This window comes from Rhinolophus ferrumequinum (genome assembly GCF_004115265.2).
Source record: "Rhinolophus ferrumequinum isolate MPI-CBG mRhiFer1 chromosome 15 unlocalized genomic scaffold, mRhiFer1_v1.p scaffold_54_arrow_ctg1_1, whole genome shotgun sequence".
NCBI lineage: Eukaryota > Metazoa > Chordata > Mammalia > Chiroptera > Rhinolophidae > Rhinolophus > Rhinolophus ferrumequinum.
The window spans coordinates 296,517-323,536 of record NW_022680357.1 but is presented as its reverse complement, the minus strand read 5'-3'; the positions used below and the strand labels follow the sequence as shown (position 1 = coordinate 323,536).

The 27,020-nt window shown below is 58.6% G+C and overlaps 3 protein-coding genes across 7 annotated transcripts; 1 reads left to right on the top strand and 2 right to left on the bottom strand.

The window, feature by feature from the left end:
* Positions 1-5,249: 5,249 nt before the first annotated feature.
* ZNF668 (zinc finger protein 668) lies at positions 5,250-12,286 on the bottom strand. 3 transcript variants are annotated; one of them, XM_033101196.1, is made up of 3 exons: positions 11,896-12,286; positions 7,196-7,864; positions 5,250-6,676 (listed from the first exon to the last, which is right to left on the bottom strand). In XM_033101196.1, exons 2-3 carry the CDS (start codon positions 7,840-7,842, stop codon positions 5,464-5,466), a joined length of 1,860 nt encoding a protein of 619 aa, XP_032957087.1. In that variant the 5' UTR covers positions 7,843-7,864; positions 11,896-12,286; the 3' UTR covers positions 5,250-5,463. The 3 variants fall into 3 exon arrangements, with proteins under 3 accessions (XP_032957087.1, XP_032957088.1, XP_032957085.1); XM_033101197.1 differs by lacking the exon at positions 11,896-12,286 and adding an exon at positions 10,394-11,420; XM_033101194.1 differs by lacking the exon at positions 11,896-12,286 and adding an exon at positions 8,187-10,375.
* Positions 12,287-12,325: 39 nt separating this feature from the next.
* Positions 12,326-21,169, top strand: ZNF646 (zinc finger protein 646). 3 transcript variants are annotated; one of them, XM_033101192.1, is made up of 3 exons: positions 12,326-12,462; positions 14,076-19,432; positions 20,608-21,168. In XM_033101192.1, exons 2-3 carry the CDS (start codon positions 14,158-14,160, stop codon positions 20,727-20,729), a joined length of 5,397 nt encoding a protein of 1,798 aa, XP_032957083.1. In that variant the 5' UTR covers positions 12,326-12,462; positions 14,076-14,157; the 3' UTR covers positions 20,730-21,168. The 3 variants fall into 3 exon arrangements, with proteins under 3 accessions (XP_032957083.1, XP_032957084.1, XP_032957082.1); XM_033101193.1 differs by lacking the exon at positions 12,326-12,462 and adding an exon at positions 12,655-12,944 and having other exon boundaries at positions 14,076-19,423; positions 20,608-21,169; XM_033101191.1 differs by lacking the exon at positions 12,326-12,462 and adding an exon at positions 12,655-12,944.
* Positions 21,170-21,342: 173 nt separating this feature from the next.
* Positions 21,343-26,138, bottom strand: PRSS53 (serine protease 53). The gene is made up of 11 exons (XM_033101198.1): positions 26,054-26,138; positions 25,046-25,066; positions 24,777-24,939; positions 24,209-24,474; positions 23,921-24,075; positions 23,546-23,765; positions 22,666-22,816; positions 22,344-22,588; positions 22,121-22,266; positions 21,699-21,921; positions 21,343-21,463 (listed from the first exon to the last, which is right to left on the bottom strand). The coding sequence occupies exons 1-11, from the start codon at positions 26,112-26,114 to the stop codon at positions 21,444-21,446; spliced, it is 1,671 nt and encodes a 556-aa protein (XP_032957089.1). The 5' UTR covers positions 26,115-26,138; the 3' UTR covers positions 21,343-21,443.
* Between the last annotated feature and the right edge of the window lie 882 nt (positions 26,139-27,020).

The window sequence follows — 27,020 nt, the reverse complement described above, 5'->3', positions numbered from 1 at the left end:
ACCAACCTCACTTGCTAACTGCAATCTACACCTCTCTGCCATCTGCAATCCGCGCTTGCTAGCTCAGCCACGGCAGTTACATCAGTGGCCAATGGCTAACCGGTAACAGCTGATGGCCAACTAGTCACAGCTGATGGCCATCTACTACCCGAGCCAGCACATTTCCACGTGAGGCCAAGAGCCTGGAAACTGCTCTCTGGCACTCTGTCCCCACAGATACACCTGACAAGGTCCATAAGCCATAGAGTTGAACTAAAACTCATCTTTGTGGCAAGGACCATATGGAGTGCCCGGCTCTCCCGCCTTCTGTGAAAACCTCTGAATCTGTCCGCCTGGTTCCCAGTAAATCCTTTCAGTTCGTCAAGATGATTCAGAGAAATGAGACAAAGGGCGTGACTCCCCCAGAGGAGAGTGTAGGCTCTGTTTGCCCACAATTAAGTCTAAAGGGAGACATGTCTGAAAACAATTGCGGGTTTGGCTGTTGGCCCATGGAGCTGACTAGAACCAAATAGGTAAGCAGCCCCCTCCCCCCGCAAAGAAAAAAAGCCATTAGCTTGGATTCTTGAAAGATTGTGAGTGTTGAAGACTTAATCTGATCTGAAGCTAAAAAAAAAAAAAAGAATATGACCTTGAGGGCTCCCAAATTTCTATGGGCATGAAGAGAGCTCTACCTCAGAAAGGCATAACCTCTAGTATTTTCTCAAATGTGTTCAAGGAGAAAAACAGTGGTAAAGGATGGGCCACTCTAAGGGTAGAGTCAAGGATGAAGAGGAGAATGACCTGGGGAGCTAGTCCCAGGACACAGGCCCACTCCCAGGGGAAGGTGGGGGCCTTCTCAGCATCTGCCCAGCAGGATTTTAGAATCACAACCTTTGTCCCCTGTTCAGCGATATTTCCCCTCAGGTCCAGTGAGCCTTCTTGATTCTTGGCAGCTGCTCATGGGAACTAGAGAAACATCTGGAGGGATGGGGCCCCAACCTTCTAGCATCAACTTGGTGCCTCGTAAGTCCGTTTCACATACACCCTAAGACCACAATGGCACTGTTACAAAGGAATTGCCCAAAGGGAAGAAAAGTGTAAAAGTAAAGCTCAATCTCTCCTTAACTGCATGGATATCCACCCTTCCAAGATGCCCCAACATAATGGAAATTCTGTGCCAGTTTCAGTATGGGTATAGCTGCATGAAACAGAGACCCAAACTGACCATAGCTTAAACAAGACAGTAGTTTCTTTTGCTTTAGAAAAAAGTCCAAGTTAGTATGGTGGGTCTTTGCATAAAGTCCTCAGCAACGTGAATAATTCTAATCCTATTGGCCAGAATGTAGTCACATGGCCACATCGAGGTGAAAGGGAGGCTGAGGAACAGAATCTTTGCTCTGGGCAGATTTTTGCCCATATAAAATTTCTAGGGGAAGTAGGGAACTATCCCCAAGAAGCAGTCCCATTCTGGAAAAACAAATATTGGGGGGCTGCCAGCAGTCCCCCAATAATACTCACACTCTGAGTATTAACCCATCCCAACTGTATTCGTTTCCTATTACTGCTGTCACAAATGACCATAAACTTCGTGGCTTTAAACAACACCCATTTATTATTTTACAGTTCTGGAAGTCAGAAATCCAAAATTAGTTTCACTGGGCTCAAGTCAAGGAGTTGGCAGGTTCTTTCCGGAGGAACCACTGGCTTGCATTTTTCTTGTTTTTTAATTTTTAATTTTTATTGGGGAATGTTGGGGAACTGTGTTTTCCCAGAGCCCATCATCTCCAAGTCATTGTCCTTCAATCTAGTTGTGGAGGGCACAGTCCAGCCCCAAGTCCAGTCGCCATTTTCAATCTTTAGTTGCAGGGGGCGCAGCCCACCATCCCATGCGGGAATTGAACTGGCAACCTTGTTGTTCAGAGCTCCCGCTCTAACCAACTGAGCCGTCCGGCCGCCCCTCGCTTGCATTTTTCAGCTTCTCATGGATGCCGGCTACCGGCTCTATCCTCCATTTCAAAGCACAGCATTCGAGTCTTGCTTCTCTCATCACGTCACCCTCTCCTCTGACTTTCTGGTCTCCCTCTTAGAAGGACTCCTTCCCACCCGAATACTCCAGGGTAATCTCCCATCTCAGGAGCCTTACCTTAACCATATCTGCAAAATCCCCTTTTTCCATATAAGGGGACCTTCTCAGGTTCTAGGGGTTAGGATGTGGACTTATTTAGGGGGCCCGTGTTCAGCCTACCACACCACCCCATTCCACATTTACTGCCTTCCTTCATTTATTTATTCACAAAATGTTGACTGAGCAAGACTTTCTCGTACCAGGCATGATGGCAGATGCTAAAGAAATAAAGGTGAAAATATAGACAAGGTCTCTGCTTCCATGGAGTTTATATTTTAATGGGGAGGATAAGTAAAAAAAATAGCTAAGGTAGTCCAAACCCACGATACGCATTATTTAAAAATTAAACAGTGTGATATGACAAAAAAATGACAAGGGATTCGAGGTGGTTGTCTTTTTTTTTTTTCATTTCCCCTTCTTCCGCCTCCCCTCCCACTCCGGTTCAAGCCGTTGTTTCTCAGTCTAGTTGTGTAGGACACAGCTCCCTGGCCCATGCTGGTATTATGAGCCTTGCTCTCCCTGGGTCGCCAGTCGTCCACTCAGGCCACTCACAGCCCCACGCCGAACTCCAGCTGCTCACCGCAACCCAGCTCCAGGGGGAGCTGTTGTTCACAATCTTAGCTGTAGAGGGCGCAGCTCACTGGCCCATGTGGGATTCCAACTGGTGACCTTGGCGTTAACCTGATCCACCCAGCGGACCCTGGAGACAGTCAGGAATGGTGTCTTAGGGGAAGGTGACTAATCCAGATGGCAGAACTGGGAGCTCAGAGGGCAGAACACAGCCATGGAAGGTTATTTCTAGGCCTGGAAACCCAGGGGAATTCTCCCCACTGGGTTTTGAAATTGCTTTGGATCAGTGACTACTTTTTACTTTACATTTCTCCCCGTTTTAAACCATAATGTCTATATAATTCTATGCCTGTCCCAGGTCCACAAATGGAAGACTTGTGCTCCAGGATGATGCCCAGAGCCACATCTGAATCTAATTTAGGCAAGGAGAGGAGGGGCTTTGGTTTGATGAGATTTAGCTGTTTTGTTTGTTTTTTTTTTGGACTCTGACTTGTTACTGTAATGGGATGCAACTTTTAGGGACCTTGCGAAGAAGTGAATGTACTTTTGAGTATGGGACAGATGTGAATTTTTGAGGGCTAGAAGATAAACTCTGATAAGGATAGTAACGGCCCCCAGAGTCCATACCCGAATCTCTATGGATATGTTACCTTAGATGGTAACTTTGCAGATGTAATTAAGGTTACTAATCAGCTGACCTTAAAATAGGGAGAGTATCCTGAATTATTCAGCTGGGCCCAATGTAATCACAGGAGCTCTTAAAAGCAGAGAAGTTTCTCCAGCTAATAACAGAAGCAGGAGACAGAATGAGAAGTGAGAGAAATTTGGAGCTGGAGGACTTGATGTGCTATTGCCAGCTTCGAAGATGGAGGGGCTCCCCACCAAGTAATGTAGACAGCCTCTAGAAGCTGAGAACCACCTTGGGCTGACAGCTTGCAAAGAAATGGGGGACCTCAGTCCTACAGCCAAATGGAACTGGATTTAGTAATAACCTGGATGAGTCTGGAAGTGGATTCTACACCAGAGGCTCCAAATGAGATCCCAGGCTGGCCAAAACCTTGACCTCAGCCTTGTGAGACCCTAAGTAGAGAAACTGAGTCAGCCCGGACTTCTGAAGTACAGAACTACGAGATAATAAATGGGTGCCGTTTGTAAGATGCTAAGTTTGTGGTCATTACGATGCTGCAATAGGGACCTAATACAGTAAGATTTGAGCTGAGACGAATGCAGACAAAGACCATCACGGGCAAATCTAGGGTAATGGGTCCCATCTCCAGAGAAGAGCAAGTGCAAAGGCCCAAGAGTAGGAGGAAACAAACAAACAAAACAGAAGGCCAGCACAGCTGGCACATGCTGAGTGGAAGCACTACATTAGAGATGAGGTCAGAGCTGGGGGAGGTACTGAATGGAAGGCGGGCTCCAGGGCAGGGGTTTCTGTTGAGAGTGGGCTGTGTGTACGTCATTGAGAAAGTCTCCAAGATTCCTCAGTTGAATCCAGAATGACTGTCCCACCTCCAAAGCCTGCTGTCTTGCCCTGCCTGTGCATCACCCCTGGTCCTGGAGCATTCCTGCGAAGGACTCCAATCTACCCAGTCATTTGGCGGGGGAGGGGATGACGATTATAGTCCCCAGCACAGACAGGGGTGATACCAGCTCTTGCCCCAGCAGCAGGGCCTATGGTTTCGCATTCCCAAGATGCAGCCCTGGTAGAGATCCCTGGTAGAGATCCAGGGAGGTAAAGGAAGTTGGAGCAGAAGAGTGAGGGGCCGCCGGTGGCTCAGGAGGTTGGAGCTCCATGCTCCTAATGCCGAAGGCTGCCAGTTCAATTCCCACATGGGCCAGTGGGCTCTCAACCACAAGCTTGCCGGTTCTACTCCTCGAATCCCATAAGGGATGGTGGGGTCTGCCCCCTGCAACTAAGATTGAACACGGCACCTTGAGCTGAGCTGCCGCTGAGCTCCTGGATGGCTCATTTGGTTGGGGCGCAGGCTTTCAACCACAAGGTTGCCGGTTCAACTCCTGCAAAGGATGGTGGGCTGTGCCCCCTGCAACTAACAACAGCAACTGGACCTGGAGCTGAGCTGCGCCCTCCACAACAACAAAGACTGAAAGAACCACTTGAAGCTGAACGGCACCCTCCACAACTAAGATTGAAAGGACAACAACTTGACTTGGAAAAAAGGTCTGGAAGTACACACTGTTCCCCAATAAAGTCCTGTTCCCCTTCCCCCACTAAAATCTTTAAAAAAAAAAAAAAAAAATATATATATATATATATATATATATATATATATATATACACAGGATAAACAGAGCTAAATAGATTTGTTCGTTGCAGGACTTATCACTGACTTTACTGCACTTTTAATCACCAAGAATCCCTAAGGCACAGGGAATTTCCTGTATTTACTTGACCATGGAACCCTTTGTCACAAGACATTCTGAAACATACTTTGAGAAACAAAGCACTCCAAGACATTCTAGTCTCTAATCTATCAATCCAGGTTCTCCACTGAACCTCATCTGATGTCCAACCTCCCTTACTCCCAACTGGAACACAGAAGACAACCCAGTGTCAAAGTGAATGTTTTAATAGTGTCACTCAGAGAGAGCCATGACTCTCACCAGCAGGGGGCCAGCCTCCACTGTCCCCAGATCTTTGTTGGGAAGGTGAGCTGGCTGCCGGGAGAGCAGGGATCTGGTCTAAAGAGTAAGCTGGGCAAAGGGAGATTCGGGAGGCACCCTGTGGGGGCTGGGCTCCCAGGAGTGCCCAGGAAGTGGCATGGGCCTCAGGCTGGCCCCTCTTCAGGCATTCCTAGCAAAGCCACGAGGGGCTCGAGGGGCGTGGGGGTCCCAATGGGCACAGGGTGGGTGCGTTCGTGCTTGCGCAGGTCGCTGGCACTCAGAAAGGCCTTGGGGCAGTGGGGGCAGGTGTAGGGGCGCTCAGCGCTGTGTGTGCGGCTGTGCTTGCGCAGCCCAGCCCGGTCTGAGAAACTCTTGCCGCACTGGGTGCAGGGAAAGGGCCGCAGCTCTGGGTGTGAGCGCTCGTGCCGTCGCAGCAACGTCGGCGTGCAGAACAGCTCCTTGCACTCCCGGCACACGAACTGCGGGGGCTTCTCGTCTACCTCCTCAGCCCCCACCTCGCCTGCGCCCCCCAAGGGACCAGGAGCCTCCCCAACGCCAGCATCTTGGCACTCTACATGCTCCACCGTCATGCCCACCACTTGCCACTGGGTGGCCATCACCCCGCCTGATTCTGGGGGCAGCCCCAGCAGCCCTGGTGGAGGGTCCCCTAACCCCGCCCCTGCTGCTGGGGCCTCCGAGCCCTCGCCAGCCACACTGACGGGCAGTGCCAGCCCCACGACCAGCTCCTGTTGTGGGGGGGCCCCTGCGGCCTCGCTACTTCGATGGGTCCGCTCGTGCTTCCTCAGGCTGGACGACACCACAAAGGACTTGCCACAGGCGTTGCAATGGAAGGGGCGCTCCCCGGAGTGCACCCGGCTGTGCTTCGTGAGACTGGCCCTCTCGGCAAACGCTCGCCCGCACTCCTCACAGCGGAAGGGCCGCTGGCCTGAGTGCACCAACGCGTGCCGCTTGAGGTCCCAGGAGGCCACGAACGTCTTGTCACACTGCAGGCATTTAAACGGCCGGTCGCCGGTGTGCACCCGCCGATGCATCGCCAAGTCCGCAGGCTGCCGGAAGTCCTTGCCACACTTCTCGCAACGGTAAGGCTTTACGCCCTCGTGCGCTCGCTGGTGGCGCCGGAAACTTGAGGGGTCCGAGAACATGCGGCCGCAGCGCGGGCACAGGAAGGGCTTCTCGCCGGAGTGAGTGCGCTCGTGGCTCTGGTAGGAGCTGAGCTGCGTGAAGCCCTTGCCACAGGCCGGGCAGCGATAGGGCTTCTGCGCTGCATGGATGCGCTGGTGGCAGGTGAGCGAGGATGAGCGGGAGAAGCTCTTCCCGCACTCTGAGCAGAGAAAGGGCCGCTCACCGGTGTGGGACCTGCGGGAGTGTGGGGAACCCGGCATGAGGGTGGCAGGCCCATCACCCAACCCCTGCTGCCCTCTGTACGCTCAGTTCGGGCCCCCTAACATCCTGGGAGCATTGGCCCAATCCTCTAAGAGCCACAGGGCTGCACCTCAGAGACCCTTCTCAGCACCCCAAAGACCTAGACAGAGCAGGCCCCACTCAGGCCTTCTGGTCTCCCCCAGAGACCCTCTAGGTAGCCCAACTTGAAGCCCCGCCCCTTTTCATGCTGCCTAGGAACTCAGGCCAATCAGACTGCACTCCCATCCTCCAAGGCCCCATCCCACAGCAGGCGGCCCCACGCACCAACCAATCAGGGCCACCAGCTTCTCCCACGTGCTCACCAATCCTGGTTCCACCCCACGCATCTTCCCATTGGCTCATCCCGTTCCTTAAGACCCAACCAGGGGCCCCACTGGTCCCCACAGGGGAGCTGCTGCCGTCCCGCCTCTACCCCGCTGGCCTGCTCTTCCCAGCCCCTTACGGAGCCCTCACCGCTCGTGGTTGCGCAGGTCCTTGAGCTCTGCATAGGCCTTGCCACAGCGCTCGCAGCCATACGGACGCAGGCCGGCGTGTGTGCGCCGGTGCTTGCGGAACACTGACGGGTCGGCAAAGCTCTTGCCGCAGTCGGCGCAGGCGTAGGGCCGCTCGCCGGTGTGGCCGCGTTGGTGGATCTTTAGCTTGGAGAGCGCGCCATAGGCCTTGGGGCAGTGCGTGCAGCGGAACGGCAGCTCGCCAGCGTGCGAGGCCAGGTGCACACGCAGGCACACCGGCTGCATGAAGCGGCGGCCGCACTCGGGGCAAGGGAAGGGCTTCTCACCCGTGTGGCTGCGACCGTGACTACGCAGCTCGGGGGCCGTTTTGTAGGCTTTGGGGCACAGCGGGCACGCATAGGGCCGAGGCTTAGCTGCTGCACCTGACACCTTGTCCCCGCCGGCATCTTCTGCATTGGGTTCTGCCTCTGGCTTCAGCTTCACCTCTGCCGCCTCCTCTGTGCAGTCTACAGGCCCGTGAGTGGCAGCGTGGCGCGCTGCCCTGGGCGCATTTGGAAACGTCTTGGTACAGGACAGGCACTTGTAACGCCGGCCGGAGCGCTTATAGCCGGGGCCTTGGGACCGGGCCTCCACAGCGTCCACCTCCATGGCCTTGATGGGCAAAGCTTCTCTGCGAGAGAAGCAGAGTTAGAAGCACATCCCTCTGCTATTCTCCAAACCACACCCCCTGCTATTCTCCAAGGCCTCTCCCCTCCCCAATGCCCTCTTGAGGCCTGCCAAGGAACCCTGTTTCATTTGCGTGTCCCACTTGGGACCGCCACATCCTTTCTCCTTAACACTTCCTGGCTCTGATGTTCTGCTCAACTTTCCTCTCTAATCTGTTCACTGATGAAGGGAGTCGGAGCCAGTGACTTCAGAGGGGCTAAGGGAGGAGTCTGGGGTCATCAAAACGCCACCTCACTTCCTTCCCCAGCCTCTGAGCTTTTCCACACCTGGTGGCACTGGTTCTATCCATCTCATATCTTCTTTCTTCAAGTCAGCCTGTGCCAGAATGCAGGGCTGCAGACATAGGCTACCCAGCTGTGGGTCTGGTCTGAAGGTCTCCAAGTGCCCAGTGAAGACAGAGGTGGGTCCGGAAGATAGCAGAACCAGTGGGCTAAGGTGGTGATTGGCACCGCCTGTCTGGAAGTGATAGTTCCCCAGCACATGTGTTTTATTTTCCCCTCTGGTTGGTTAGCTTTCAGACACAGCAACTGTCCATGCAGAATTCTGGCCCTGCACAAGTGAGGGACTCCACCCCAGACAGGAATCCCGGTCTGCCTTCTGCTCTGGAATCGCTGTTGGGCTCCTGTTCCCATAGTTCTAGTTCTGACCATGGAAAGTTCAGTTACTCTCAAGGCAGCTTGCTAGCAGTTAGAAGCCTCTGAGTCATAATCAATGTGTCTGATCTAGCCTGGCTCCCGGGACACCCATTTTAGCGGAGGCCCCTTCTTTCCCGGTTCAGAGCCCAGACACCCTCCACACAGCTGTTCCTGGGGATCATGGCTGGAAGGAAATAGGATTAACAGCTGCATTAGTCCTAACACCGGCTCATCCTCCCTGGAGGATGAAGGGAAGAGGATTACGGCAGATCCACTTAAGGAGCTGGGCAGCTTTGCTGCTGGGGGTGGCCTGGGGGGGGGGGTTGAGGCTTTGCCACAGAGAAGGGGAGTGGGGAGCCTGGTGTGCCCAGAGCCGAGGCTGGGAGGTAGGAAGCCTGAGATCCCTCCTCTATTCTAAGACTGTTTCCTTATCTGTACGCCCCAGGGATGGGTGGCTTCTAAGTTATGACCCCGGGAGGACAGGGAAGCCCCTGGGGTGAGTGGCAGGGGCTGCATCTTTAGAGTCAGCACCCTCGGCCTGGAGCCTGCCTCAGTCCCCCACCCCGACACACACAATCCACAGAACAGAGGGCCAGGCAGGCTAGGCCCCTGCCTCAAATCCCACCATTAGCTCCTCGCTTCACACCTGACTGAGGACGTGTCCACCCAATTCTCCACATCAGGTCTGGGCACCCCCTATATGAAAATAACAATCTGGGGAGTGAGGGGCACAACTCAAAATCTGTACCGTGGACATGCTCTGTGTCACTCCAACCAACACTCAGCATTTAAGAACGAAAGACACGCCCATACATCGTCACAGCTTCTAGGCGAGAAGCGTTCTTACTATACCTTGTTTTCAGGTGTGGAGATTAAGCCCCCATAAGGGGGACAACATGCACAAGGGCACACAGCTGGTCAAGGAGCCCAGACTTAAACCCACATCTTCAGATCTCTGGCTGGGCTCTTTGTCTACGAGTCTTCATTTACTTAAGGCTTACCAGCCAAATCATGACACTTTCCACTGCTCCTACGACAAAGACCAATATCTTTTTCATGGTCAACAAGGCCCTGAACCACCTAACTCCTGCCCATTTCACTTCCCACCCCTCTTCCCTGGCTCCTAGGCTCCCTTTCTTTTCCTCTGAGAGCTAAATTCCTTCCCACTTCAAGGTCTTTGCACTAGCACTTACCTCCACCGGAACCACTATCCCCAAGGATATCTGTGCAGCTGTCTCCTTGATTTCACTCTCAGCTCCCTGTCACCTCAGAGGGCGTTCCTGAACACCTTTCTTAATGCCATCTGCACCCCTGCTGATCACTCTCTATACCCCCCACCCCTTGAATTTCCTTTACGGTGCTCATTTGGACAACATTCCTTGCAAGTTTACCACGGGCCGGTATCATCCTAAGAATTTTACGTGTACCGCTTAAGCTAAGCCTCATAACTGCCTAGAAATGTGTTATGGGCTGAATGTGTGTGTGCAAGAAGGAAAGGACACGTGAGGACATAGCGAGAAGGTGGCCTTGTGTAAGCCAGGAAGAGAGCTCTCACCAGGAACTGAATTGGCCAGCATCTTGATCTTGGACTTCCCAACCTCCAGGACTGTGAGAAATACATTTCTGGTGTTTAAGCCCCCCAGTCTGTGGTTTTTGTTTTGATAGCCTGAACAGACTCAATTAAACGGCATCATTTCCCCCATGTTACCGACAAGGGTACTGAGGCCCACACAAACGAAATATCTAGTCACAGTCACAGGCAGGAGAGTCAGAGTCAGGCGGTCTGCCCCCCAGACTCCCACTCTCTGCCCCCTGATTATTGCTTCGGTAGCACTTACCCATTTTACAGCTTGGTTGTTAATTCTCTGTTTCCAGCACAACAGTCTAGGCTGGTGAGGAGTCCGTAACCTTTATTATTCTGGATCCCCTACCCCTAGAACTGTTACTGGCGCCCCCAAAACAAACCCAGGCCTGGAGCTACAGTAGGCATTTGTGAGAACGTCCATCAACAACTATTAACTGAATTTCTCTGCCTGTCCAAGTTCCCAAGTCCAAATAGCACCCCATTTTCCACACTGGGTTCGTCACTCTAGTGAGGGAGGTGTGCGCTTCACTACTGGCTCAGGACTGGGATGAAGTCCTGGTACCCAAACAGGCTCTAAATCTAGGGATGCAGAGATTTAATTCCCGGAGAGTTTAGGCTCGGGCCCTGCGAACAGGGGTGAGGTGAAAAGGGAGCCACTTTTTATCCTCTCTGCACCTTAGTCTCCCTACATCTAAACAAGCAGTCACCCACAGGCTTCACAGCCCTTGACAGATTTGGAAGGGTGGATGGGGAACTGTGAACCGCGCAAAGGTTAGAGCCAATCATCTCCTAAGCCTCCACCCTGGTCAGTAAACAACCTACTTTTCCAGCCTAGGCTCCAGCAGCAATGTCCCCCTCCCAAGCCTCCCGCCACAATTCTCAAACTTCCCCACCTAAATGCATCTCCACAGGCAGTGAGTGCCCTCTTCCTCGGAAGCCATTGTTTGCCTTCTCCCCCAAGGGAAAACTCTTTTGCATCCTTCAAATGCCTGTTTCCCCAGTGCCCTCAGGAATACTTAACAGGCAGCAGAAGTAAGGGCGCCACGGCGCTCTGAGCCTCGGTTTTCCCATCAATAAATTGGGGCCTCTGGGGTACGTGGGAGTTTGAAGAGCGTTATGGCATCCGAGAAGCGCCGAGGAAAGGCTGAGAGCTGCAGAAAACCTGCGCTTCTCGCTCCCTGCAACCTTCTCTCTGTCGGCGCTCCCGCCAGACAGCCTAGCAGGGCAGGGCCCTGGGCTGACTCATCTCGTAATAAGCCCTGGGAAAAAGTGGCCTCGGAGAACGTGGCAAGGAGGAAACGAAGAATGAGAGAATGAACAAATGAATGGACCGAGGCCCGGCGCTGGACAAAGGCCTGCAAATGGCGTTCTCTAGGACCGCGGGAGGGGCGACGAGGACCTCGACCGGGGAGGGGGGTCGCAGGCGCCGGGGCCCTACCTAAGCGGGCCCCGCGCCTAAGACAAAAGCCTGCAACATGGTGGGCTCTAGGACCCCCGAGCCCGCACAGCTCAAGGCGGGCAGCCGCGCGGGCCGAGCCCAGGCATCCGCAGCAGCCCTCCGGTGGGGACAGCCGGCGGGTTCTAGGACCCGCTGGGCCCGGAGCCCGCCCGCTCCCTCCCTGGGCCGCACCACTCCCGCCCCGCCCGCGCTGCTCGCGCCAGGCCAACACCATTCGCCCTCGGCGCCCACAGGGAAACTGAGGTCCGATCGGATTGCGTGCTGGGGTCCCCGCGGCTTCCCGCAGCGTTTCCTACCTGAACCGACTTGGGCTGGCTCCTTGGCGTCAGTGGCAGCTCCGCTCAGCGACGGAGCCCGGGACACTAGCAGGGAGGGGCAGGCGCTAGGACCCAGCGGGTGGGGGAGGCGGGGCCGGGGGACGGAAGTGGAAGGGAGCTCCCCCCGCTGGGGAGGAAGGCAAAGTTTACCAGCGCATCCCCGGCCGAAGGTGGCGGAGAAACACCTTGCAAGGGGTCGCTGTGGGGACTCAGGCCAGGGGACGCCGAAAAGGCTTCCTAGTGACACAGGGCTACTGCTAGCTTGGGGCCAGATCACCAAGAACTAGAAGGTGGGAATACAGAAAGGCCATGCTCAAGCACTGCAGTTCCTAAATCCTCTTATATTTCACATTTCCCTTCACAGCAAGGAGTGCGTGCGTGAAGCTCCCTCCATCTGTCTTGAGAAGATTTTCAGGGAGCCCCACGAAAAGTGTCGCCAAAGTCCTAAGGCTGCGGCTGCAGAACCCTGTTTTTGTTGTCCTCTTCCGAACTCGGTCACTTTGCACCGGAACGGCTTGAGCCCCTCTGGCCGGAAATGTGGCTGAGGTTAGTGCGAAACGACGCCGCGCTGTGACCTACGTGGGCGGGGCCAGAGTCGCATTGTAGCTACTACTTGCTTAGCGCCGGAAGTGTGTCTGTGTAGCAGGGCTGCTTGGAGGCGGGTCCGGAAGTGTTCTCCAGACCGAGGTTTCGCGGGGAAGCTTTTGCGGCTAGGACACTTCCTGTTTCCTAGTAACAATAGGAAGTATCCGCGGAGCTGGGGTTAGACCCCTGGCTCGGATCAGCTGCGCCCTCTCTGCTCTGCCTCCTTCCTTATTCCCCTTCTCCTTTCCCTCTTTCCCTCCCCTCCCACCTCCTGGGAGCTCTGGCGGAGGGTGCGTGTGTGGGAGCGCGAGAACTCCCCACGGCCACCCCGTGGGGCGCGCGGCTGCAGTTAGAGTGAGGGTCCCAGTGCGCAGGCGCGCTCCCGTTCGCGGTCCCCAACGGACGCACCCGCGGCGGGAACGAGGAGGGGCCACTCGTGCCAGGTAGGGGTCCCAAGAGGAAGTTGGCCCGGGAGATGAATGAGGCGAGAGGACCTCGGTGGTCGATCAGGAGACAGGACTCTTGAGCGAAGGGGCTTTGTGTGGTGAGAACTGGGGGAGCAGGTTCCGTGAGGGGCTTAGCGAGGGGCTTCGTCGGAGGGAGGAGTTGTGTTTGGGTCCAAGGGGAGTGAAGAAGCAGAGGCAGAGATAGCGCGGGGCGTGCTGTGGGGAGGGCAAGGGCTTGGGAGAGACGATTGCCTGAATCAGTGGGTTTGCTCCTGTGTAAACGGGGACCTCCCGCTTTGCGGTGTGTTTTGAGGATTAAGTGACAATGAATAGTCTCCGATTCGCACAGCGCCGGGCACACGGTGGTGCCCAGCTAACATGCGTTGCTGTCATCCTCAGTATTAGAAGAAAAAAATGACAAGGGGTGGTGACGGTATCGTGAGGAGGTGTGGGAAAGAAAAAAGGGGTGAAGGACACCAGAAATGGGATTGAATTTTCCATGATGGAATAGAGTTTGGGTTCAGGGGAAGTAGGTGGAGGAAGTGGCCAAGAGAGTCTTTTGAAAAGGAGACCTTGTGACCCTGAAAGAATCACATGCGGATGTGGGGGAACAAGCCAGCCCCTTCTCTGAAGGGGGCCCCTGACGTCACCTCTCAGGTCACCTGGAGAAAGAGGCTGCTTTGTCAACGCCTCGAGGCTACTCTGTTTAGCTGAGGGGTGAAGAAGGGAGGATTGGACATCTCTTACTGAAAGTCCTGGAAAAGGTTCGGGTTTCCTGTTAAGACGACACAGAAGATAGGTTGGTTGGTTGTAGAGAGGAGAGGGTTGGGGCAGGAAGACTTTCTGGATTTGGTCTGAAGAACAGCTTAAGAGGTTTGTGATCAGAGATAGGGTACATCTCTCTAGACTTAAGTTTCCTTTTCTATACCTGTGGGGATGAGGTAGGCCTAGGGAGCTTGTGTGCAGGGAGGTCTTACCTGATGGTGCTTCCAGATTAGTCCATAGAAAGCCGGTCCCTGGGCATCGCTGCTTGGGGAACCTCTCTGTGACCGCTGGTGAACTTGCTTACAGAGCCAAAGGGCAAAGTTGATTCAGGCCTCTCTTCTGACCACTGCCCCATCTTCCTAGGCCTTGGCCCCAACACCGGAGGAAGATGCCGCTGCCACCTGCCTGGTCCTCCTAAACCTCCAGGTTTCTGTCGCACTGCCCCATGGAGGACGCGCCCACCTCACTCAGCTGCTGTGACTGTCAGCGCCACTTCCCTAGCCTCCCGGAACTGTCACGGCACCGAGAACTACTCCATCCATCCTCCAACCAGGACAGTGAGGAGGCTGACAGCATCCCTCGGCCCTACCGCTGTCAGCAGTGTGGGCGGGGCTACCGCCACCCAGGGAGCCTGGTCAACCACCGCCGGACCCACGAGACTGGCCTTTTCCCCTGTACCACCTGTGGCAAGGACTTCACCAATCCCATGGCCCTCAAGAGCCACATGAGGACTCATGCTCCTGAGGGCCGCCGCAGGCGCAGACCCCCCCGCCCCAAGGAAGCCACTCAACACCTTCAGGGGGAGACAGTATCCACTGACTCCTGGGGCCAGAGGCTTGGCCATGGGGAAAGCTGGGGAAACCAGAAAAAACACACCGAAGAGACATCTATCTGTGCATCTGAGCCTGACCCTAAGGCAGCTCTGGGCACTTGGGAAGATCCACACACCAGACAAAGGGAAGGCTGGGAAAGCCAGCCACATTCTGAGGAGGGTGCAGAGGGCTGGGGGCCCACCACCAACTCTGCCAGAGCCCCACCGCTCCCTACTCCGGCCAGCAGCCTCCTTAGCAATTTGGAACAGTATTTAGCTGAGTCAATGGTGAATTTCACGGGGGGTCAGGAGCCACCCCAGTCCCTTCCTGCTGAGGAGGAACGGCGGTACAAGTGCAGTCAATGCGGCAAGACGTACAAGCATGCCGGGAGCCTCACCAACCACCGCCAGAGCCACACTGTCGGCATCTACCCTTGTGCCATCTGCTTCAAGGAGTTCTCTAACCTCATGGCTCTGAAGAACCACTCGCGACTCCATGCCCAGTACCGGCCTTACCAGTGTCCTCACTGCCCCCGTGCCTTCCGGCTCCCCCGAGAGCTGCTGGAACACCAGCAGTCCCATGAGGGTGAGAGGCAGGAGCGGCTGTGGGAAGAGAAAGGGGTACCCACCACCAACGGGCACACAGATGAGAGCAGCCAGGACCAGCTCCCTAGTGCCCCGATGTTGAATGGCGCTGAGGAGCTCAGCGTTTCTGGGGACCTGGAGGACAGTGGCCTGGAGGAGTATCGACCTTTCCGCTGCGGGGACTGTGGCCGTACTTACCGCCATGCCGGGAGCCTCATCAACCATCGCAAGAGCCACCAGACAGGTGTCTACCCCTGCTCCATCTGTTCCAAGCAGCTGTTCAACGCAGCCGCTCTCAAAAACCATGTGCGGGCTCATCACAGACCCCGGCAAGGAGCTGGCGAGGATGGGCCATCAGTGCTACCAGCTTCCCTGCCCCCGGCCGAGACCACCCATAAAGAGACAGAGGTCCCCAGCCCCACCCTGGACCATCGCCCCTACAAGTGTAATGAATGTGGTCGGGCTTATCGCCACCGCGGGAGCCTCGTGAACCACCGCCACAGCCATCAGACAGGAGAGTACCAGTGCTCGCTCTGTCCCCGCAAGTATCCCAACCTGATGGCCCTGCGCAACCACGTGCGAGTCCATTGCAAGTCTGCACGCCTCAGCACTGGCTCAGGGGCCGAAGGTCCCCCCAGCCACCTCAAGGGGGAGGTTCCCGCTGACCAGGGGGGAGCAAAGGCAGCCCCATGTACAGATCAGGGCGATGGGTGCAAACACGAAGAGGAGTCCACGGAGGGCCCCCCAGCAGCAAATAGGACAGCACCACAGATATGTAGCATGGGCAGGGTGCTCTTTGAAGACCTTGAGAACCTTGAACGGCATGGCCAAACCCTCGGAGAAGGGAAAAGCAGCAGGACAGAGACCAGGCTGTCACCTCCCCGGGCATTTGCCTGCCGAGACTGTGGAAAGAGCTATCGCCACTCAGGCAGCCTCATCAACCACAGGCAGACCCACCAGACGGGGGACTTCAGCTGTGCTGCCTGCGCCAAGCACTTCCACACCATGGCTGCCATGAAGAACCATTTGCGTCGCCACAGTCGGCGGCGGGGCAGGCAGCTGCGGGGCCAGGCCGACAGTGCCGGCAGTGACGGAGGCGCCACGCTCCCTGGGAACTGGGAGCTGGCGGGAGACAGTGAGGGCCTGGACTGTCCCCAGGACCTGCCAGGGAAAAGTCCTCATGGAGCTGAGGGCAGCTTGGAAAGCGAGGGGGACTCTTTGCAGGCTCAAGCTGCAAGGGACAGGTGTGGGCTGGAGAGGGACGAGGCCTGTTTCCAGGGTGATAAGGAGAGCAGAGGCCCTAAGGAAGGGCTGGAGAGGAAGGAGGCCTGTTTCCTTGACAGCTTGGACATCCCAGGTGACGAGGAAAGCGGTGGGCCTCGCTTCTGTGATGGCCTCCCGGGGGCGGGTGAAGACCAGAAGCTGGCCCCTGGCCAGCCCAGCTGCTCTGCCCACTCTGCCAGAGCTGTCACTGGCTGTCAGGCTGAGGTGGCCCACACGTGTTCTGACTGTGGGCACTCTTTCCCCCACGCCACCGGCCTGCTGAGCCACAGGCCCTGCCACCCGCCCGGCATCTACCAGTGCTCCCTCTGTCCCAAGGAGTTTGACTCCCTGCCCGCCCTGCGCAGCCACTTCCAGAACCACGGGCCCGGGGAGGTGGCCCCAGCACAGCCTTTCCTCTGCTGCCTCTGCGGCATGATCTTCCCCGGGCGGGCAGGCTACAGGCTCCACAGGCGCCAGGCTCATGGCTCCTCCGGCATGACTGAGGGGGAGGAGGAGGAGGGCGACGAGGAAGGGGCGGCCGCCGCCCCCTCCACGCCCAGCGCCCCGCTGCAGCTCTCAGAAGCAGAGCTGTTGAACCAGCTGCAGCGGGAGGTGGAGGCGCTGGACGGAGCCGGGTACGGGCACATCTGTGGCTGCTGCGGTCAGACTTACGATGACCTGGGGAGCCTGGAGCGTCACCACCGCAGTCAGAGTTCCGGGAACACCACGGACAGAGCTGCCAGCCCCGTGGGAGAGACCAGTGATGCCAGGCAGATGGTCACGGATGGCTTCTCTGAGGGCACCGGGACGTCCGTCTCCGCAGAGGGTGGGGACACAACGTCTGCCGAGGGTGTCGGTGCCCCGTCTGCAAGCCGCCTCTGCGCCCACGGTGGGGAAGGTGCCCTGGAGGCGCAGCCCCGCCCCTTCCGCTGCAACCAGTGCGGCAAGACCTACCGCCACGGAGGGAGCCTGGTGAACCATCGCAAGACCCACCAGACCGGCGACTACGGCTGCGCGGTGTGCGCCCGCCGCTACCCCAACCTGGCCGCCTACCGCAACCACCTGCGCAACCACCCGCTGTGCAAAGGCTCCGAGCCCCGGGTGGGGCCCGGCCCCGTCCCTGTCCCCTTCCCCGAGGCGGGAGGCGGCAGGGAGCCCCAGGACTCCTCCGAGGAGGCGGCGCCGGCAGAAGTGGGGAAGCCCCGGGAGGCACTCAAAGTGGAGTCCCCGGAGGAGGCGGCGTGGGCGGAGACCGCTGTGAAGAAGGAGCACCTGGGGCTGAAGTTGGAGGCCGCCGACCCGGGCTGCGAGCGGCCGTTCAGCTGCGAGGTGTGCGGCCGCTCCTACAAGCACGCCGGCAGCCTCAGCAATCACCGGCAGAGCCGCCACGCCGCCCACTTCTGCTGCCGGGCCTGCTCCAAGGGCTTCTCGAGCCTCGTGTCCCTCAAGAGCCACCGGTGCGTCCGCGTCCATGCAGACCCTCGGCGTTTCCGCTGCAGCTACTGTGGGAAGGCCTTCCGCCTGCGGAAGCAGCTGGCGAGCCACCAGCGGGTCCACGCCGAGCCGGGTGGGGTCGGGGGCGCCCAGAGAGGGACGCGGGGGGAGCGGCCCTTCCGCTGTGTGCAGTGTGGGCGGACCTACCGCCATGCGGGCAGCCTCCTGAACCACCGGTGCAGCCGGGACACGGGCCGCGACGGCTGTCCCGCTCGCCCCAGCACCTGCTCCAACCGCGTTGCCTTGCGGGACCACCAGAGGCTGCACGCGGCCAGCCAGCGGCGGCGAGCAGGGCGGTCCCGGCGGGCAGCTGTGCCCGGCGCCCGCTGCGGCCGGGGCTTCCCTGGCCAGAGCGGCCCGGAGCACCTGCGGCAGCATGAGGAGACCAGAAGAGCTCAGGGAGGCCGCAGCGAGGGGAGCCGGGCCCCTGACCAGGACCTAGAGGGCAGATGGAATGGTGCCGGGTCGGGACCCCGCCTGGAGTGTGGCGCCGGGAGGCCAGGGGGGCAGAGTCGCAGCCCCACCGGGACAGCAGGTCCCGAAGCCACAGAGCCAGTGTCCTGGGGCATGGGGCAGGCAGGTGGGTGGCGAGCAGTCGGGGGACCAGTGAGTCGGGAAGCAGATTGGGTTCCTCCAGGTCATGTGTTAACCAAGACAGAAGGCGCGTCAGGGGACAGTGTCCCCAGAAGTCCTTGCCACTTGGGCAACAGCCAGCTCAGTGAGCCTAGTCAGAGTCAGGTGGATAGCTGGGACGGTGGAGACAGCAGCCCTCAGCTGCAGCCAGACAGCCCCCCCTTTTCCTGCCGCCAGTCGGAAGGGCCCGTGAGCCACGACTCCCGTGAGACAGACTGCCACTATTGCCTGCTCTGCTCCAAGGAGCCCTTGGGTCCTGTGGCCCCTGACAGCCGCTGCCACAACCATGTAGCTGCCCAGGCTTCTGCCTGCTCGGACTGTGGCAAGTCCTTCGAGTCCCACCGCGAGTTCGCCAGCCACCTGCACTCTCATGCCAGTGCCCTTTGTCAGGTGCCACCCCAGATGGAAGAGGCCCGAGGTCCTGACGCCGGGACCAGGCAGGATGAGGTGGGCCCCCCTGGCCAGGGGCGAGCCCAGAAGGCCCCCTCAGAACCTTCCGGGGCCCCAGGAGAGAGCGCTGGAAGGGCTGACGGGGGGCAGGGAGCTGAGTCTGCGCTGGCTGAAGACGAGCGGCCCTTCTGCTGTGCGCAGTGCGGCCGTTCCTACCGCCATGCCGGCAGCCTCCTGAACCACCAGAAGGCCCATGCCACCGGACTCTACCCCTGCTCCCTCTGCCCCAAACTTCTGCCCAACCTGCTCTCCCTCAAGAACCACGGCAGGACCCACACGGACCCCAAGCGCCATCGCTGCGGCATCTGTGGCAAGGGCTTCCGGACAGCGGCCCGGCTGGAGGGCCACAGGCGGGTCCATGCCCCCCGGGAGGGGCCCTTCGCCTGCCCCCACTGTCCCCGCCACTTCCGCCGCCACGTCAGCTTCCTGCAGCACCTGCAGCAGCACCAGGAGGAGTGGGCTGTGGACAGCTCTGGTACCGGGGGTATGAATGGGCTTGGGCAGAGGAGGTGGGCACACAGTGGAGGGCAAAGTCTGGCCCCAAGGTTGTGGGGGAGCAAGGAGTAAGAGGACAGGGTCACATGGATTCCAGGAGGTGGCCAGGGGCTTGGGTGTGGAGTGAGAAAAACTGCTTTGAGGACGCTGCCTTCTGAGTGGCCTAGATCTGAGCCCTGGGCCAGGTAAGTAGACAGCACGGTGGCCAGCCGTGGGGGGAGCGCGGGGGGCAGCCGTGCCAGAGCCAAAGAGGAGTGGTCGTGTTTTGGGAGGGGCGGTCGTGGGGTACCATCTAGCTGCTTCATCCAGAAACCCTCCAGAGAAAAAGGTCACCCGAGTTCTGTTTCCTAGAGCAGGCATGGAGCCAGGCAGTGAAGACTGGGGTGTGGGAGGTACCCCCCGACTGGACTTTGGGGCTTCGGTGCTGACTGGGCCGGAGAAATCTGTCACCGTCGAGCCCCCAGCTCCTTGTCCTTCTGTCCCTGTATGTGGTCTCTGCTCCCCCAGTCCCCTTTGGACTAGACCTTTGGTCCTTTCCTACCAGAAGCGCCTCCCGTCTCTTCTTGCCTTTATTCAACCCTTCAGGATCCAACAAACCATCCTTTCCACCTGCACACCCCCTCCCGCCAGCACCCCTGTAACTGGAGGACTGAGTCACACATAATTGTTTCTTTGAAGCCAGGCCCAGCTGTAGCAACAATAGTCATTAGCCTTATCTCCCTCCTCTATCGGGAATGTCCTTCCCGAGTCACCTCCACCCAGGCCAGCTGCAGGTGAGGGGGTGGGGGGACAGCCTGTTCCCTCCGGAGCCCCAGCTCCTGCAGAGGTCTCCCCGGACACGTTCCATTTAGCAGCCACTAAGGGTGGGGGTGCTGAGATGGGGCTTTGACCAGGGGTTGGCAGGGAAGGAGCTGATGGTGGGTGAAATTCCCTTGAGAGAGCTGAGGAGGTGGCTTTCAGGATGAAGGATTTCTTGGGACCTGAAGGGAATGAGTAAGGAGTCAGCCGGTCTGGGAAAATAATTGAAGTCCTGGGATTCTGGGGTTCTGGTACAGGCCTCGGGGGCGATGAGCAGGGTTGGGGAGGAGGGGACAAACTGTGTGGACTGTGCCCCACCCCGCACCCCGGCACTGACTTCCCCTCTCTCCCTCCCTCTCTCCCCAGGAGCCCCAAAGACCCCAGCAGCAGGCAGAGGGGACTTGTCATTGCCCCCTCCAGCCACCCCCACGACTCCGCTCCTGGACTCTTCACCCCAGTGGCCTGCAGACCTCAGCTTCTCCCTCTGAACTTCAAGTCTCCAAAAATCAGCGCACGGGGCGGGAGTGCAGGCTGCCAGGGAGGCTGGCTGGCTGTGTTCTGCTCGGGAGCTGTGGGCCTCCCCACCTCTTCCTGCCCCGTGAAGAGGACCCAGGTGTGGTATCTTTCCAAAGTAGGGAGTGAGCTGTTCCTCACGCCCCTGCCCCTGAAGGACCTCCGTCCCCAGCCTCTGTCACCTCGCTCTTCCCTGTGACCAGCCCTGCAAGATACCTGGCGGCAGCCAGGCTCTGCCACCTGCCGGGCCCCCCTCACCAACCAGATGCCAATACCAGGAAGAGACCGATTCAAAGAGCTGCTGGTAGGAACCTTGCCTGTGGAAGGGGGGGCCTTTTGCTACAATTTGTAACTTATTTTCTAAAATCTATTTTGTAACAATTTATTTAAGTTTAAAAAAGGAAAATTGCACCCCCCCCCCACCCAAAAAAATTTTTTTCAAACTATGTGGCCGGGTGTGATTGTATCCGAGGGGATGAACGTACAGGGAAAGCTGGGCAGCCGGGTCAGAGAGCGGAGCCCAGGAGGCAGCGTCCACGGCGATGCTGTCCTGCAGGGTGAGGAGTGGGGCTGCCGACCCGGGCAGGCCCGTCCCAAAGCCCCCCGGCTGTGGGCCTCCCCAGTGCCTGGCATCGCCTGGGCGTGGGTTGGAGGGGCAGAGGCAGTGACATGTTTGCAGTGTCCCAGGGTCAACAGCCAGCTGGTTGGCCTGTCAGGAAGAGGAAGGTGGGGTGGGGGGCTGGCCTCATCCTCGCAGCTGGCCCCCCGCCCTGCAGGAGTAAGGAGGTGCCACTTAGCCCCCGTGACAGATGAGAAAACAAGTTCAAAGAGTTTGAGGGGCCGCCCCAAGTCACACAGTGACTGGAGCCAGAATGTGACTCCGTTGGGCCTGCCCACTGCTCCACCCCAGCCAGGACGGTCACGGAGACCCCGGGGCCACGTACTCGTGTTGGCCAGGCAGCTTTGCGGCTGGGGCTCAGGCTCGGGCTGGGGCTCCTCGGTGAAGTAGACCTGCCAGTCCAGACCGCTGACCCAGGGCTCGTACGTGGGCAGTGCTGTGAAGACCGCAGGCCGTGCGGGGCCGTGGCAGGCGTCACCGAAGCTGTGCAGGCCAGCCAGGAACCAGGTGCCCCTCACCTCGTGCACCAGCGGCGCCCCAGACAGGCCCTGTCGGGTCAGGGGACGCTGGCTGACTGCCTGAGGGGAGGCCGCTGCGAGGGGCTCAGGCTGGGAGCCAGTTGGCAGAAAGGCTGACTTTCGGGGGAGAGGGGTCTGGAGGCCAAGCCTGGCAGAAGGTCTGCTTACGAGTTGCAGGGAGAGGACGCCAGGGGTCTGTGGGGTAAGGTTTGGGGGTTCCGGGGCTCACCTCACAGCGGGGCAGCTCACCCACCACGCTGGTACACACCATCCCTGGCAGGAGGGTGATGCCATCACTCTCAAGGGTTGTGAGCAGCCGGTTGCAGGCGCTGAGGCCCAGGAGCGTGACAGGCACTGTCTGAGGGGAGCCGGGGCCTGCAGGGGTGACAGACCCCGCTGCCCAGCAGCCTCCATGCTGGAGGGACAGCTGCTGGTGGCCCTGTCCTACGTACCTGCAACATGGTGGGCCAGCCCCAAGACCCAGCCACGTCCCCCATCAGGCAAGTGGTGGTCAGCATAGGGCAGGCAGAGGGGCCGCAGGCTGGGGCCCAGTGTCACGGGCTGGGCCAGCAGCAGGAGGGCCACGTCGTAGCCCCCTTCGGGGTGGGTGTAAGCTCCATGCAGGATGAGCTGCCTGAGGCCCCGCTCCACTGGCCCGGCCCCCAGCCCTACGCTCCATTCCTCTGGGCTCTGCCGCCTGTACAGAGAGAGCACTGAGCACCGGGGGGTGGGGTGCCAGCAGTTGGGGGCGAAGGTGAGGGAGGCAAGGCTCACCCAATGAAGCAGTGGGCAGCGGTCAGTACGGCCTCCTCTGACACCAGGGCCCCGCCACAGGCCAGCTTCCCCTGGTGCTTCAGCCTGGCGTCCCAGGGCCATGGGGACGGGGCTCCTGCCTGGGGACCGTCTCTCCTCAGGGACCCACAGGCTGCAACACAGGATCACACCACCTGTCTCCCTGCTCAGAGCTCCCCGAGGCCAGGCCCTGCGCTAAGCAAGCGTTCTCGTGCTCAGATCCTCACAACGGCCTTCTAAGTTGAACTTCGTTACCCTTGGAACCAAAGTTCCAGAGAGGCCGAGTGAGCTTCCAGCTCGGTAACCACAGGCGAGTAGCCGACTCGGATTCAACAGCCACCGCCTGAGCTTTAACTGTGCCGGTCCAGCCTCAGGGCGTGGCCTGCATCACCATTCCTGCACTCTGCCTGTCTGCACCCCTCCAGGCTTGGACTGGCCCCAGAATTCCTGCCTCACTAGTGCTTCTCACCATCAAGACACAGCTTCCTTCCCAGGAATTATTTTGCATGCCATTTGCACATTAGTCACTTAATGCTAGAATTCTGAGTGGGTGCCCTGCCCTCTCCAATCTCACTGGGTCCCTGCCTAGAAACAGAGCTTACCCCAAACCTTCAGCCAGACCTCAGAGATCCCTCTTCTTACCTAAACTCCAAACCTATAAAGTTCTGAAGTGTCTATGCCTCTCAGCCCTCGGGGGGCCATTCCCATTGCAGGGGGCCTTTCAAGGCCCCCTCGTTGGTGTGTGGCAGTTGGTAGATGTTCTGTGTCAATTCTCCAATCTGAGCGGTGGCTTCCACCAGCTGCCACACGTCCGCATGCAGGCCCGAGTGGCCCCACACACCCCACTCTCAACAGCTCATACCTACGCAGCTGTCCTCATCGCTGATCTCCAGGGTCCCTGGGTTCTGGGCCAGAAAGGCTGCCCCCCGAGCTCGGGCCTGCAGCCAGGAGCTGTGAGCAGCCATATTGGTCAGCAGCACGGGAGTGTCTTCCTGGGCACAGCTTGATGTAAAGCTGATGATCCCAACCTGTACCCAGCGTCCACTGGGCTCTCGGCACAACACGGGACCGCCAGAATCTCCCTGGAGCAGACAAAGGGTTCAAGGACAGATTCCTGAGCCCCAGCCCTGGGCAGACCTCCTGTGCAGCCCTCCCACCCACCCCTGTGGACGGAGCACCCGGCCCAAGGCCAGGACCCCTCCGCTTCTGCTCCCTTGCCCTCTCCTCCCCCTCAGACCTGACAGGGCCCCTGCACCCCAGGCTGGGCACCCCCACACAGCATCCCTGGCCGGGCCGGGCTGGCCAGCAGCCGCTGGTGCAGCCGGTTGTAGAGACAGTTACACGTGGGGCGGCTGATTAGACGCAGGCGCAGATTCCGCAGGGTCTGGGGAGCTGGCAAGAGACAGGTGGTTGGGGTCTGGGCTCTGGGAAGCCTGGGAGACGGAGCAGGGACAGCTGGCCGCTGAGGCAGTGCCCTTGGGCCAGTGGAGTGTCTCTTTGGGCCTCGGTCGGGGACAGCACTTACCCTCATTGATGTCCTGATCCCAGCCGGTGGCCCAGCAGGAGGTCCCAAAGGGGAAGCGGTGGGCAGGTTGGGGCAAGCAGACGGGTGTGCGGGCCACGGGCCGGGTGAGCTGCAGCAGGGCCAGGTCTGAGCCCTGGCTGTAGTGGTTATAGGCCCTGGGGAACTGCAGGGACGTCACCCCCACGGCCTCAGCCCCTGGGCTCAGCCCCTCACGCTGCAGAGAACCCAGCACAACTGACCAAGAGTTCAGTTCTGTCACTGCCACCCTGGAAGGAGAGGGACAAAGCCAGGTGTGGAGCGCAAAGGGGGACAGTGACAACCATGGAAATCAATGTATCAGCCCATGGCTTGAAGGAAGGTCCTTCCTTCTCCCAAATTGTTTTTCATTTGTAAGGCTGCTACCATGAAATGTTAAGATTAACTTGATTGATTCATGTACCTGGCACGTGGCACGTCTCAATAAATGGTGCTTCATTATCCTGGGGACCGGGATTAGTCTTGTGGGGTTTGGGGACAAACCACCCACCCTCAAAGCCAGAAACCCCGTCTGACCCCAGCCATAACGCACTTTTCAAAGCAGTGGGCAGCAGTAAGGACCCAGGCGTCTGCCACCAGCGAGCCACTGCAGACGTGGACCCCTTGCCTCCTCACACTGGCCTGCCACGGCCACTCGCCAGGCTCCGTGTTGCTCTCCTGAGGCTCGGGGGGGCCAGGGCCACGCTGCCCACAGGCTGTAGAGAGGAGTGGGTCAGGCGGATAGCAGGCCCCCGTCCTGCCCTCAACCTGGGTCGGACCCAAACCCAGACAAGGCCCAGGCCCCACATCCCCAGAGCTTACCGCGCTGAGCTGCCTGGAAACCTGGGGAGACAGAGACACAGGTGAGACTTGGGGATCCTTCCCTGCCTGGCCCAGCCTCGGTGAAGGGGACACGTCGGGGGCAGGCCCATGACTCTGTGGCTACCTCACCAGCCCCTCCCAGAAAGAAAATATTTATATGAGGTCAAGAAGCATCTTTTATGGGCACCTCTTCAGAGCCTGGGCTCAGTAATTAACTCTCCTCCCTCAGCTGTGCTCAGCACTCCTGGGCCTGAGCTGCAGGGCCTGGGCTTCCACCTGGGACCAGTCCAACCCTCACCCGGGCTTCCGAATCCCACTCCTGCCCCTGCCACCGAGCTAGGGAGGCGGCCTGTGGATCCGGGGAGCATTAGTGTAATTGTGCCCTGAGCCATGGAGGCCTGAGAGGAAGGATTAGAGGCCTGCGTCATGTCCAAGTGAGGGAGGGCTCCAGGAGGTCGAGACGCACCCCACCCATTCTGACAGCTCAGACTCCCCTCCTTCCCAGAAACCGAAGGGTCCCCTGCCTTGCCTGGGGCCCATGACAGGCCCACACAAACACACCCAGGGCACACCTGAGTCAGGAGAAATGGGATAGAAGGATGGGCAGACGGAGGCCAAAGGGCCACAACTTGTTGCCTAAAGTCGTCCTGGAAATACAGACGGCGCCCCAAAAATGTCCACACACATTTGAAGAAAGGAAAAAAGCTATGAAAATGGAAATTCTCAGTATGTGCCGATAACAGAAGATGACTACTAGTCATGTGGACACGTTTTTTTTGGCACCCCCGGTAGAGGCAGATGGGGCACTGGGCACATACAGGCCCCATGACAGTTCCCAAGGACACAAGAAAACCCCACTCATTTGGACACCGCCCCCCCAGTTACAGCACCACAGGCAGACCCCACAGGCATTCTCCCTCACACACCAAACTGCAGGGGCTGCTGGGGCCGAGGGGGGCCCCAACCCTCCTACACCCCTCCCTCCGCCATCGGACTCGGGCAGCTCACCTTCCGTGAGGACCACGGCTCCCAGGAGCAGCAGCAGCCCGGGTCTGCGGCTCTGCCTCATGCTGCTCCAGACAACTCTGCCTGCGCTGGGGCTCAGAGAGGCCGCCAGTCTCCCTGGCTCCGCCTCGGCTCCGCCCCCCCCCCAGTAGGCGCACTGCTTTTCCTGGGCTGGAAGGAAGCCAGCTGCTCCGAGTTCTGGGGCTGGCTGTGGCTGTGTGGTCCTGGGGTACTCACCGACCATCTTTGGGCCTCAGCCACGGTCAGAATACCTGGGTTCAAATGCCGGGTCTCCGGCTTACTACTTGCATGACCGTGGACAGTTAGCCAGTCTATGCCTTGTCAGAAAAACTCACAATTGTTGAATGTAAAAATGCATAGACCAGAGCCTGGCATAGAGTATAGCTGCTCCCAGCATGGAAGCTATTGTCCTGCAACTGTGAAGGGTCCCGGGGGCAAGCCCCCCCGCCCCCAGTTCCCGCTTTCATTTCAGCTTCCCCGACTCCCCCAGGACCAGGGCCAGGTGGGCTCCACCTACATTCTCCCATCCGGCTTCAGACGCAGTTATGTGCAGGGCGGGTGCCGAGGGGCCAGGGCTCTCTGCTACTTGCTGGCTATGAGCCGGCAGATCTCGGCACCTCTCTGGGCTTGCCACCTGTCTGGCAGACAGGCTGACGGTGATGCCCACGTTTCTCACAGGTATTGGAAGACTCGGTCAGGAGGATGGAACACAGTCTCTTCCTGACTTCTAACTCAGGCCAACCCAGGCTGCTCAGGAACTCTGCCCCCAACACAGAAGCAGCAGTGGCGAAGCTTCAGAGCCCAGATCCTGGAGCCAGATGGCCCCGGGGGATCAAAATCCTGAGGGCTCCCCGGCCCCCTTTCAAGCACTAGCTGTGTGATCTTAGGCAAATTACTTAGCCTCTCTGTACCTCAGCTTCCTCATCAAGATACGGATACTAACAGTAGT